General features: G+C 27.2%; 1 protein-coding gene across 1 annotated transcript; it reads right to left on the bottom strand.

Moving 5' to 3' along the window:
* Positions 1-3,994: 3,994 nt before the first annotated feature.
* Positions 3,995-4,990, bottom strand: LOC101245414 (ethylene-responsive transcription factor ERF024). The gene has a single exon (XM_026027865.2). It carries the CDS (start codon positions 4,755-4,757, stop codon positions 4,164-4,166), a length of 594 nt encoding a protein of 197 aa, XP_025883650.1. The 5' UTR covers positions 4,758-4,990; the 3' UTR covers positions 3,995-4,163.
* Between the last annotated feature and the right edge of the window lie 10,413 nt (positions 4,991-15,403).

Consider the following 15,403-nt stretch of genomic DNA (forward strand, 5'->3'; position numbering starts at 1 on the left):
ACATACCTTGACTGCCTTTAATATTAATTAATTAATTAATATATCCCTCTTCCTTTTTACTACTACAATAATGCACCTTGTTGGGAATTTACACTACACTAATTAAATTAAAATAATATAACTCCCTGTATTATCAACTCATATATGTGTTCTCTTTTAACTTGTATATTTTAGTCCTTTCCATTTTGAGGAGTTAAAATTTTTATGGTAAATTAACAACTCTACTATTGAGTTAACAATATACTTTGGTCATAATTATAACTTTTACCAAGAAAGGCATTATCATAAACTTTAATGGGCCATAATAATTTTTTTTTCACAAAAAAAGGTAAAACAATGCCTGTCCTTAGGAGATTTCTTTTTCACCTAACTAAATTCAGATTCGCATCGAAAAATCTCACATGAAATAGAATATTTTTTAATAAAGCGAGTCCATATCCAAAGAGGCTAGAACCTGAAATCTATTGGTTAAGGATGAAGGAGTACTCCACCACAACCTTTGTTGGTCTCCCTAGGAATTATTATATACTAGTAATTTGTAATATTGAAGCAATTATTTAAGGATTAGGTATCATCGGGTATTACTAGGGATGTCAAATGGGGGATTTGGGTTGAAATGGGAAAATTACAATGGGTTGAATAGAAATTAGGTTGGGTCTTGACCCGTCCAAGTTTTCTTTGGGCTCAAATGGGTTAAGAAACGGGTTGAGTCTTGACCCGCCCAGTTTGACTAGATTAATCTCAATAATTTAACATATTGATATTTGACTTTTATAATCACAATTTGAATTTTCGCTCAAGAATTTTTTTAGATAAATCCTAAAAAATGTTAAATAGATAATAATTCATACCTTCAATATCGAAACATATCTTAATAAAAAGTTTTAAAACGGGTTGAGATTGGAGATTGAATTGAGCTCCATTGAGAATACTCTTAAATTGGTTAAGCTTGATTTGCTTGAGATTGAACCTAATTCAAATTATCTTGAGCTCAACCCTTAAAATTCTGAGCGAATTACCTATACTTGGATTCATTTTTGACACTCCTAGATATTACTGTTGAAATATTTTAAGTACACTATTGAAATAATTTGGATACTACTATTAAAACAACTAGTAAAAGTGTGTTTGCCGTATGAGATAGGTTGTTTTCGATAGATCTTCACCGAAAAAAATATTTTAAACTGTTTGATCCTTAAAAAAAAAAAAAGTCACGTGGAGTAATAAATTTATCCACGTCAGCAATAAAAGGCGCACACACCCAGGTGGGAAACAACATAATTTTGCACCGTAAAGTTTACCCTATTTGACACAGTAAAAATAATTGGACACGTCAAATGCCAATCTCATATATTTTTCAAATTATTTTCAGTAATTTAGTTAACGATGTTATACATATTTTTGCCAATATTGGGTTCTTAATTATATAATTGATATAGTTATATAATTAATATAATTATAGAGATCTCAGCGTAACAATATCAAGTGTACATCTTTAAGAAAAATTGTCATTTATCAAGATTTTTGTACGATAGTTGATTAAATAATAACAAACAATTAATGACTCATGAATTAAAGACCAACTATGGAGATTAACTTAACATTAAATATATCAATATTTTTGTACCTATGAAAATAAAGACCATAAATTTCACTAGAACATGTAAAAGCAAGGAACTAAATTACCATAAGGAAAAGAATTAGCTAGATAATTATGAAATATGATTTCAAAAGATTAATATTTACCATATTCTTTATATGCATGATGTGTGAACAAAGAGTAAGCCAACAAATTCGATTTTGTATATCTTCATATTCAGTTATATAATAATGCATCGATTACATAATAACGTGTCATAATGAATTTAAGTTTCTTTTTTAAGTTGATCATTACAAATTCAATACTTCAAAGATTTATTCGATCCTAACATATTTTAAGGGAAAAATTACTTAAATACAGATCTTATTTTAATTTTTATTCCCCTCTTGGATAAATCTCTCCCTTTTCTAATAGATTCTTCACTCATGTATTTAGATGTCTGCTCATGTATTTGGAAGTCCAGTAATGTATCCGGATGTCCTATTATTCTCTCTGATACATTCTATCCCCCTTCCGGATACATCTCTTTCCTCTCTAATACATCCTTCACCTATGTATTTAGATTTCTGCTCATGTGTCCAGAAGTTCAGTGATATATCTGGATGTCCTATATATCCCCTCTCTAATACATCCCTTGACTATGTATCCGAAAGTCCACTGATATATCCGGATGTCATATTCCCTCCCTAATACATCTCTCATCTCTCATCCCTTACCTATGTATACGTATGTTTGCTAATGTATCCGAAAGTCCAATAATGTATCCAAAATCTATAATTTTAAAGACTTTATTATAATTTTTTTAATTATAATAACAATGTAACTAGCTCTTAACTCAATGAAATTCATATAAATTTCCTTTTTTTAATTTGTTGAAAACACATACAAGTATATAAGTTCCTTACAACGCGTAACGTGTAGGAGTTAAACTCTATTAATTAAAGTTGTTTCTTTTTTATTCAGTATCTACGTAGGAACCCAACTAATTCAAATTCTCATTAGGTCGAACCCCATTTAGGAAAAGTATTCCTATCAAGAATTTTATATCCAAAACTCGAATCTAAAGATCTAAAACCTCTCATTAGAAAAATCATATTTGTTGCATCATATCATTTGACGGTATAAACATGTTATATTCAACCAACTTCCTGGAATGTTAAAAGGCATCTTTCAACTCTTTTGTAGCCCCTTATATCACTTTTTTCTAATACAATACCTTTTAGAATATTCTTAGAGTATAATTAAATAAAGGGATAATGCACACGAACTCTTAATTTATGTTCGAATTTTAGAGACACATTTATATTATACTAAGGTCCTATTACCCTTGAACTTATTTTATTAATAATTTTCTACCCCTTTTCGGCGTACGTGACACTATCTTGTGGGCCTAATGATGGTTGATTTTTTTTTTAAAACTTGTGCCGTGTAGGTCGAAAAGGAGTAGAAAATTACTTATAAAATAAGTTAAGGAAGGTAATAGGACTTTAATATAGTATAAATGTGTCAATGAAATTTTATGCATAGATTGAGGGAGTACCAGTGTATTTTTTCTTAAATATATAAAAAAAGATAATATATAGTGGAATAGATAAGATGGTTTGTTTGACAAAACACTTCTTAGGTCAACGTTTTAATGATTCTAATTGACTAAATTTCTTCCAATTTTTATCATATCTTGATCTACCTAACATCGAGAATCTTTGCTTTGCTGCTAATTAATTCTTTTGATTTGATACCTTATTAGTTCATGTATCAAACCATTTTTAAAAAGAAAAAATATATATATCATGTACTATAGCTTTCAATAAGACTTTAATAACCGTCTTTTATTTTAAAGCGTTCTAGTAATAATAAATTTAAACTTTAAAGTAACTTATGAAATCAAAATAAGACTATGTACACTTTCTTAAAAACTATTTATTTTCTGTGTTTCAATTTATATATCAATTTGACTGAACACCTTTTTTTTAAACCTATAATATCAAAAAACAAACCATAAACAATATATGGCTATAACTCAACATTTTATCAAGGATAAGGTAAGAAGTTTATAGATATTATTTGTTAATAAAGAAATGTAATATTCTTTTTTAGACAGACCGAAAACAAAAATACGCGCATATATATATATATATATAACAAGTGTGACAAAGCTTAATTTACAACAGTAAAAACCCATTATTTACTAACAGAAACTAGAATTCAAGAACATGCAAAACACAAATCCATCCCCATATCCTTTCATCTGCAGTAGCCTTCCAAGCTAATGTTAATATTTAGTCACTAATTTCCATCTTATTTTATTTTTACTCATTATAGTCCGGCACACATAGCATCCCATCCCCGTATTAGAAGGATCCAGAAGAGGGCTGAACTCCGAGGAACGTAATGTAGACATCCTAACATGATGCAAGTATTAGTGTAACATTAATATCTTCTTTAATAATCTCGAAACCTGTGACCTATAGGTCAGAATAACGAGAGTAGGATAGACATATATTAGTATATATATTAATTGAAAAAAACTTGAAAGTAAGATTTTATTTGTTGTAGGATGAAACTATGGATAATTCCATAGATTTTGATCAGCACCACCAATATAATCATCATCTGGAGGAAGGTGGTTGAGACGTGGTGGACTAAGTAGCATCCCTTCGGCCATATTCATAATAACATTTGGCATATCAAATATCAAATCTTCATCCATAAAATTGTACTCATTATTATTAGGTATCAAATAATTATCCTCCACGTCTCTCGAAACGGTTCTACTATTACTATTACTATTACTATTGTTACTCCGCCCTCCTATTAACGCGTCCCCGGCTGCTCCAATTGCTGCGGCCGCACAGGCCGCAGCAGTCTGGATATCCCGGGGCGAGTTGGTAGCGGGGACAGGTAAAGAGGGGGCGGAGTTTGGAAAATTCAGCTCGGTATCCCGACCCTTAAGTGCAAGTGCTGCCACGTCATAAGCGATGGCAGCCATTTCCGGGGTCGGGAATGTACCGAGCCAAATCCGGTTAGGGGAACGCGGCTCCCGAATTTCTGACACCCATTTTCCGCTACTTTTCCTTCTTCTTATCCCTTTGTATACCGGGTGCCGTCCTGATTCTGATCCTGATCCTGATCCTGATCCGTTATTTGCTCCAGACATTTCGGAATTATAATATATTGTATGAATGAATAATTATAATATTTCGAAATGAGTGTAAGATTCGATTGGATTAGGGAAGCCATTTATGGAAGAGGAAGAATAAGGCCTTGAGCAGCCAAAATTAATGAAATTGGATAGAAGTGGTAACCAGTTGGGAATGAACTGCTAAGAAATTTTTTTTGGGTGAAAGCCAGAAATATTTTGCTGGATAGATAAAATGGGTTGAAAGGAAATATAAAAACCGCGCATATATAGAAAAGTGTTAATTAGAATAGTGAAATATTTACAAGATTTTAGATGTAACAGTAATTTTTTTTTATAGTGCAAAGGTGGAAGAATGTGATAGAATATAATGTGAGACGTTGATACGACGTTACGTTGGCAATATGATGTTAGAATCATTGCATTCATGTATTCAAAATTAGGTGTCTTACTTGATTATTTTACAAGTGTTTGCACAAATTACTTTATTTGTTACTACTCCGTCTAATCGGTATGACAGATAATGAATAATAATTTTAAAATAAAATAAAAAACAGATCTCTAAACTTGTTGGGTTTTTCCCCTCAGATACCTCAAGTATGCTATTTTTCTATTGAATCATTAAATCATCTATAATTTGTTCCTTTTAAATGCTGTTGGCTGATGTAGAACCAAATTTTTGAGGAGTATTGATAGAGGATGCATATGTTGTTCCAGAACTCATTAGTCCAACTGATAGTGAAACTGTTCGAGAATAATTATGTTTTACTTGAAGTCATTTGAACAAATTAGAAAAGAAATGAGACTGACACACTATTTGTCTTCATTCCTTCAATCAAAATCATTACAATACGAACACTATTAAAGACATTTATAATAGAAAAGTCGATAAAAATCAGCCAACAGTTTTAAAAGAAACAAATTATAGATGGTTCAATGATTCAATAGGAAAATAACGTAGTTGAATTATCTGAAAGGAAAAATCCAACAAATTTAAGAATTTGTTGATGAGTTCGGTCTTTATTTGTAGTACTTTGAGATTATAAGTTAATTTTTACTCATATAGCTAGTCTTATATTGGGACATTTTAATTTATGAGAACTTTATCTGTCTCATTTTTCATATTAAATGATCCTTAAAGTGTTTACTTAGTCTTTTTCTTATGTTTTTAAAAAATGAAAAATCAAATCTTACTCCCTTCATACTAAAAAGATTTGTCTTAAATAGTTAATATTTGGAAGATAAAGGATTATTTTTTCAAATCCATACCAAACATATATTAGTTTGAAATCATATCAAGACTATCTTTTGGGTTCTAGAGTCGAGAGAGTACATTTTTATTAGTAAGTAACTGTAACTATTTAATTTTAACGACTTACTGTAAAATTGATTTCGTGTTAAGAGAATGAAACTCGAGTCTAGAATTATACAAGCATCAATATTTGCTTTCACAATTCAAACTTATGACATATCGATCATTGCGATAACTTTACTAATACTTCAAGATTCCAATATTATTCAAAAGAAGGAGAACTCTATTTTAAAATATAGGTAAATTGACAAACAAAGCCCACTTCTTAAAAGTACATATAAACAAAAAACACATAAATATTTTAAGACGAACAAACTATTAAAAGAAAAAATTAAACATATTTTGTTGAAATAAGAATTTCGACAATTAATCAGCATCTTAGGGTAAGGATTAGTGTTCATAAATTTAATTAACCACTTCTATAATCAAATTACAATAGAGAGAATACACTAAATAATTTTTTCCGTATATTCTAACTTTACTATACATACACACAACTTAATTAGAATACCACAATTACAAAATATAAAACAAAATTGGAAGGGCAAATCCCTCATGAATAAGATTAGCTAATTATAAAATTGTTTTTGGTACTTTTAGATGTAATGATGTAATTAAGACTGAACTGTTTACTCCAATAGTAAAACTTCCAAAAATATCCTTTGGAGTAATATTTTATATTATCAAGGATCTTTTTAAAGTCTACAGCTGGAACTATCAATAATGTCATTTTCAAATTTTCACCAGTAAGTTATCTTTACCAATTCCACTATTAATTTATATTTTTATTAACATACAATATAACTCTTATATCCAAATAATGTAAATAATAATATAACTCTTTCTTCAAAATTAGCGCATTTATATCCTTCGTATTATGTTCTCCCAACTTTTAACAAATTTTTATCTCATTTAATTAAAATATCATAGTTATAATTTAGCTAATTACTACTTGCGATCAATATTCAATGATAATAATATAGGCTGAAATTTCGTGTTTGTATAATTCTAAATTTGCAAAAATATAATTTGTACAACTTCTATATAATATAATTTGTATAATTGTTTTACGTTCAGATATTTTTATAAATTTGTCATTTCGAATTTATACAAAAATAACTCAATATACAAACACATCCATAAATTATACAAAAATAGGCTAATTATACAAATTCGTGAACTATACGAACAAGACAGCTTAAACTATAAGTACAACCTGTAAAATATGCAAACTATAGCTATGAAGCATGATTAAATTTATTATAATGACTATTAATGAAAATTCCCCATCTCTCACTACGTTAAATTTATCTAAATTATATATAAAAAAAGAATTATTCCTTAAAAAAAATTCCTTGTATACAACTAATATAAAAAAGTAAATAAAAAATCCACTTATTCATAAAACTTCCTTCCTCTATAACATACGCCCAAAAAAAAGTAAGAAAAAGTATAATAAGGTTTAGAAAGGGGCTTGATTAAATGAAAGAAATAAATAAAAATCATAGTACTAAAAAATAAATTTTAGAAATTTTAATTCATAAGTAAGAGATAGGAGGGTTGAATTTTGAATGCCGTGTAAAATAAATATATAATTTCAGCGCGTTGCCGCCTGCCGTCTGCGGCGTTTCCCGGTTAGTTGCAATGTAAAAACTTCACATCAATTGATATTACGCTTTTCGTTTTAATTTATTTAGTCTATTTGATTTAGCAAGGACGTAGGTAGGAGGGGTTTTTAAAGTTCACGTGAATTCATATTCTTTTCTCAAAATTAGGAATATGCACTATTTAGATTAAACCAAAAAATCAAATCAAATTAAATGGAATTTTAATTTGAATTGGGTTTTTGGATTCTTTGTTTGGTTTTGATTTATAATTTATTTTGTTTGGTTTGGATTTAGAAAAAAAAAATGAATTATATATATAATGTTTGGACATCTATAATTGATATACTTTTAAGTATTGTGTTTTACGGTTTACTTGTGATTTATATTTAAAAGTATATTTAAGAAATTTAATATATATATATATATATAATTTTTAAATTGCAAATAATTTTGTTATGTTTCTAATTATTGACATAACCGACTAACCAAACCGAAAAAATCCAAACCAAAAAGAGAAAAATCAAACCAAACGAAATATACTTCTCCAAAATCAAAAATCAAAAACTCAAATCGAATAGTATAAAATAGAACCGAAAAATCGAATGTACACCCCTACTCCAAAATCATGTTGAATAGTACTCTCTCTTTTCTTAATTACTTGTCCACTTTTGAATTAACACACCTACTTTAAAAACAATGACTGACGTTTATAGGTTAAAAAAATTATTCAAGAACCTAATATTTTCAACAAGTTCTACTTTTTTTAAATTAATTGATTGCGGATATAATAGGTAAAAAAGTTATTTTTCTTGATATGTCAAAATGAATAAGTAATTAGGAACAACTAACAAATAATTAGGAACAATTAAAAAAGGATAAGTAGACAAATAATTGAAAACAAATGGAGTATTATAATTATTTGAATATAGTTGCGTAAAAATCCAGACTCGAATTATTATATATTGCAATGATGATTGGATCCATTTCTCTAAGTGAGGATGAATATTTAAATATTATATATATCTTTTCTTAAACATTCTAAAATTCAGCAACACCTTCACGTATATAAGAATTGATGGACCTATAATTTTTTAAATGTTTAACAAATTCATGTGATAAAACCTAAAAGTTAAGCCTATCAAATTTATATATTATATTCAATTTTTCGTAATGTTGTATCCATTCTATGAAAAATTTGGTAATGATTTTGAAGAAAAATAAGAATAATTTTTATTCTTATGATTTGCATCAAAATAATCTTGATGATCTTGTGGTGTTAAAAATATTGTGTAATTAATGAGTTAGTTCAAAAAATACATTCTTTTTGGATCAAATAAATTAAAACTAAAAAAATATTATGTGGACAGAATGAACAACCAATGAGAGCTTACCGCACTATTTTTCACCAATTTGGTTACTATAATTCACATGACGCTAACATCTTAATCTTACTTTACACCATTACTTCAACTACTAAAATATATGTTAGTGGTATATATATATATATATATACCTAATATTATTATTCTTTTTTTTTAATATATATTTCATATTTGCTAGATATGTGTAGAGAAGTTTGAAAAATTATTTAGAGAAGTTGAAAAACTAATATATTTCATATTTTCATATTTGATTTGACTTATAAATCAAACTTTTTTTTTTCAAAATTAATTTGATTTGATTTATAAATTAAATATTTTACTGTCACTAATAGATAAACGTATTTACGAAGACAGGTTGAAGTGGGTAAATTTTATGAGTAGTCATTTTCAGTCTTTGCAATTGAAAAATAGTCGATGTCAAGAGAAGATATTCCATAAAGTTTCACCCGTAAAACTTGAAACTCCATAGCACTAGCTATTTTTTAAAATTAGAAACTATTGGGAGCGCAATTTCATCGTCAATTTAGCCCAATTCAAAATGTTAATGGGCCTCAAGTTACAATGCAATGTTTGTGTCCAATTGTACCGACTATTAAGGCCCATCTAAATGGGCCTGAGAAGAGGCCCATATACTAACTTTAGTTGGGCCAAATATATCAGCCCTTCAAAAGTCTATTTTGCACATTTTTGTATAGGGCAGAGGACAGAAATCACATACATTTAAGTTATTATTATCATTTGTCCCTTATAAGTTAATAATTACAAAAATTCTTCAAACTAATACAATGATATAAGTGTTGATACATTAATCTGATGCGCGAGATACATTAATCGTTAAGTAAGATACATTACATTTTATATATGATACACTAATCTGGTACACATTTTATACATGACACACTAATCTGATGCGCGAGATACATTTATTTGTTTCGCTGATACATTAATTTGATGCTTGAAAATGAGGGATTTTGGGGATTTGTAAAATTAAAAGGGGATAATGGCAACAGGAGAACTTAAAGGTAAGATTTCTGTCATTTTTCCTTTTATATATGATGTGTCATTAACATGTGTGAATTATGAAAATATCCATCGAACATTTTTCAGTGGAAAATAGTACTCTCTCCCGTCTCATTTTGTGATATCATTTGACTTCCGCGATATTTAAGAATAATTTGTAAAATGAAACAATTCTTGGATATTTGTGTGGTCGAAATCATTTCGTCAAAGATTAAAAAAATTAAAAATAAATTATTTCTAATTACGGTTAAATATTTTTGAGACGATAAACGAGGAATAATCTTGTAATATTAGTTCTTAAGTATCATGATTAAGTATCACTTTTTTTCTCCTCTTTGGGGTGACAATTTATGATTTCCATATCAAATGATAAGACAAATTTTAAAATACAATGAATTATTACACTTCACCAAATTAAAAGGTAGGTATCAACCACTTTTTGTTGCGGCTGCTTTATTTTTGGCCACCAATCAAATCTTCTTTTCCCCATTTTTTTCTTTTAACATTCCAAAATAAAAAATATATATATAGAGAATTTTTAAAATCTTATAATTTTAATTTAAGTATCATTATCATTAAAAATGATTTTTAATGATAATAACTTAATTGTGTTAAATATATATTTTTAGCTGTAATTTTATAACCTTTATCGACATTATCTAACAACAAGTAACTAATATTGATAAAGACTTTAACACTCTTTGTTAGTTAATGTTACAATTATTACTGCTTGAAGTTATTTTTATTACAGTGGATATATCACATAACTTTCGAATTACAATTTTGACAAAATTCAACATTTTTAATGCAATATTCAAAAACTACAAATTCAAAATTCTAATTCAGGCTCTAATTTCACAATATCCTTCGTAGTATCTTGATCATATATAAAAAGAAAAAATCTTTTGACCAGAATTTGATCCGAATGGCATTATACCTATGTTATTTTACCTTTTTGAATATTTTTATCCTTTTAACTAAATATAAAAAATGATCAGTTTATTTTAATATAAAAAATATTATAATTTTTTAAAATTTCTGGTTAAATTTTTTGATCATTTAGCATAATAATTTAAGTTTCATGTGACATTCGCATTTCACTAGTTATTAATAGTTGTGAGTTGTGACTCACTCACTTTTAATATTGGTAATTATTCAGCTTCCATTGAAAGAATAATTAGAAAATTAAATTTTACTATGAATTGATAGGGTCTTGATTAAATCATAATCCATCATAGAATTTGTACAAGAGGGTCCTACCAAATATTTCTGGATGAATCTGAATAATCCTATCAATCCATAATAACTAAGGTTTGTTTATTAGCTTTAAACTTTTTCAATAAACATACTTATTGTTTGATTAATTAGTAGCATCTTTAATTTGGTGGAGTCTTGATTTTGTGGGTCCTCAATATTTAGAAATTCTTAATCTCACATTAATTTGGACCCACAAAACATGTATTAATATACATATGTCAAAAGTATTTAGGCCTATATAGCACATTTTGAAATAACTCTGATATATAATCGTATTCGTTAAGAAGCGTCTTATTTATAGTATCAAAAAAAAATTCAATAGAATTTAAATTTATTGAGGCTTTAAATGAACATTGGACAGTAAATAAAAAATTAAACAAAATGTTAATTTTTCTTAATATTCATTTTAGTTCAATTTATGTTATATGATTTTGTTGAATTAGTATGGAGCTTTAAAAAATATAAATTTATAAAATTTATGGTTTGCAAGATGTCTTATATTAATATTGTTGTATATGTAATTTTGTTGTCGAATAATTTTACCTCACGCTAAGTGAGTCAACAAAAGCTAGTAATTCAAATTCTATCGATCTTTCTTTCATTTACTTCGAGATATCTTATTTAAAGCATAGGAATTCCAACAACTTCACTAATACATATGTACTAAAGACCCATCAACTCGATTCTTTGGAGTTAATAATAACTTATATGGTTATCCAAATATGACAGATTATCCATTAAAATCACTTATATTTATTTTATATCAATAAAGTTTTTTAATTTTACCCTTAATTCCTACTTTTTCGAAGCTAGACATTTACAATGTAAGATTGGATTGTTTTAAATGCTAAAATTTTAAAATATTCTTTTTTTAAAAAAAATTATTATTCTGTCAAATATTATCACATAAATTAAAACGAAAAATACGAAGATAAAGCCAGCTAAGTAAGTAGGGTATACTTTCCTATTATGCAAAAACAAGCACCTAGTCCCCTCCCAAAGCTTTCAAAATTCTTACCCCTTTTTGATCTCATATATATAATCATAATAATAACATTTTATGTCACATATATAGTAGGCCCTCAATTATGCAACTTTGTTATTATTTTCAATAACACCATCTTTGTACTATAATATTTTAAATTTCGTTTCAAACTTTAATAATTATAACTATGGAGAAAAAGTGATGTGAAATTCAGTTTATTGAGAATAGTCTTTCTATGTATATTATTTAATTTTTTTCATATCTTATTTTCGAAATTTCACAAAATATGTTATTATCGTACTAATAGTAAATATGGACCAGTACTCAAAAGTAACTACTGATTACTTGTGCTAGCTAGCTCTGTCTTCTGCAAGTTAAAGCCAAGTACATTGTCCACATGTTTATCACAATGTCAATGCATGGATGTAATAACAAGAAGTCATCAGAGATGTGAAGCTTTTCATCGGGAACGGAGTTAGAGTTTTCAGAAAGAATTTTATTTTGCTATAATTAAAAATAATTTAATTTGAAAATATCTCTATTACTATCAATGAAATGATTTGCTATCAAACAAATATTCAAGGTTTATTTTAGATTATAAGTTTTAAGAAGTCTTTCTTTTTTTCCTAAAAAAAAAAAAGGGGGACCAAGGGGGAAGTAGTTTAGACCAAAATTTTGTATTTGATATAAACAAACTTATTCAAAAATTGATATTTTAAGAAATAGCTTCGAGCTTAGATGATGTTTGTTTATTTTATTTATGAATATGAATGAAGATCAGAATAATTGTTTTAGCGAGGGTTGAAATTACGATTATGTGTTATGTATTGATAAAAAAATAACTATCTACAAAAAATGTTATTTGTTTACTTATAGTATTAGTCACATATATTTTGAAGTCTTATTTAATTCGTTTAATGTGAAACATTCCTATACCTATATGAAGCATTTCGTCTCAAAATTTATCAGATTTTATAGCTTGAAATAACCTATCCTTTTTCTTTTCCCTATATCGAAACAACACTAATAAATTAATGTATCGGAGTTCCTATTAACATATTTATATTGAGAAATTTAATTTTGTTTTTGTTTTCATTCAGGTGTCTGATGAAAGGGAGACAAAGGTAGCTTTGTGCACTAAACATAGGTGGGTGGGTACTTTTGATTTTGGGCGGTTTGGATTCTTCTTTTGGAGAGATTTACTTTCAAAGAATGGAAATAGCTCCGCTCGAAGCATATTTAGAATTTAAATTTTGTAAATATAATTTTTAAAAAGTTAATACTAAATTTATTATATTTCGTATCTTTAACTTTTATAAAATTTTATGAATATAATTTTATATTCAAACATTGAAAATATTAAATTCATATGAATACACATTTAAACGTCACTTCAAATTTCAAGAGCCTTTTCTTGACATCATCGGGCTTGATGACTTTAAGAATGATCACAAAACAAATATAACTTTTTTTCAGGATAATTTATGATATGTTAAAAATGACCAGAGACACAATTTCACTGGTTTTAAATGTTTTGATGATGATATTAACTAAATAATCGCGAACAAAAGTTTCTTATTTCAAATAGTATAAGGGTAAATTTTATCTTTTTTTTTTGGGTCGGAGCAAACAATAGTTTGGAATGCATTTTTGAATTACTAACGATAGATAAGAGTATTATTTTTAAGCTACGTATAAAGTTAACGATAAGAATATTTTGTATAGGTTATTTTAGATCTTATTGTGTCTTACGTCTGCACAACATGTATATATGTTGCAAATACAAATTAAAGCAAAAACAATGGTAGAGGTATTACTCAATATACATTTTAAAGGAAATTTAATAAGACAACTTTTTTGAAAGTTGAAACCCAAGTAGAAAATTAATATTGTTGTTAAAGAGAACAAAAAGAATGTGACTAATTCACCATAATCTAGTTGTGTTGCGCTAGTGAGACTGTTTTATTCTTAATTAAATGTCTCAAATTTCGAACTTTGATATTGAGAAAAATCAATTAGAAGCGCAATAAGTAGTTAGATAATATTATATGTCTAAATGTGACACTTTTCGAATTTCGAGATTTAAATAAATCTATCTTTGATGATAAATTTTTCATTTATCTTTTAATTAAACATTTTTGAATTATCAATTATTTTGATTTATAGTACTTTTTACATAGTTTAAAAATATATAAATTTTATTTTAAAAAATGAAAATTCTAAGCGTAAATTTACAATCAACCTTAAACCGTTTGATTCTTCAAAAATAAAAATATCACATAAATTGTGACAGAAAGTAATTTTTTTTCAACAAATTGTACTTTATATTTCGTGTGATTAATTATATACAAGGACACTACTCCAATAAGGTGTAACGTAACTATATAAAATATAAAGTACTCTGCTTCTACCATCACTTTCATTTATACCTAGCTCCAAAAACCCTAAGTTTTCCTGGATTTTTTAAATCAAGAATAGTAAAAACAAAAAATTGGAATTGAACACATTAATGCTGAATTTTTTTATGAGTTGTGCACTAATATTATGTAAGCGTAGAATTAAGATTTTTATTAAATAGGTTCAAGGTATCTATACATAAAAAACAATTTTAACAAAATATAAATTCGAGAGAAGTATCGAAAATATTTCTAAATTTAGTGCGAATTATTAGCTTCATTTCTGAACTATTGACAATCTTAAAAACACTTTTTACTTGACTAACTGAACTTAAACATACTTCGAATCTTGCTATTTGAGTGAAATATATCTCTAGGTTCTTGTCAAATTTAGAAATGCTTTCAAACTTCTCTCGATTTTTCATTAAAAGTTATATGCTTTTACAAGAGTTTGAAACCACTTGTCATATATGTCATGTGACAGATCATAAATGTATTTAAGTTAAGAGAAAATTACACGGATAAACAAACTTATTCATCATAGTTATAGTTTGCTATAATTATCACTCGCGATTAACATTATACATTAATTACGTGGGCTGACTTCGAGTTTATATACTTAGTCATGTTTGTATATGTATAATTCGCCAGGATATACAAATAAATATGTATAATATTCAATTTTTTGGCCAATATACATATACA

This window comes from Solanum lycopersicum, chromosome 10 (assembly GCF_036512215.1).
Source record: "Solanum lycopersicum chromosome 10, SLM_r2.1".
NCBI classification, from domain to species: Eukaryota; Viridiplantae; Streptophyta; class Magnoliopsida; order Solanales; family Solanaceae; genus Solanum; species Solanum lycopersicum.

Coding starts and splice junctions, on each gene's coding strand:
- LOC101245414 (XM_026027865.2), bottom strand. CDS start 4,757: ATGTCTGGAGCAAATAACGGATCAGGATCAGGATCAGGATCAGAATCA.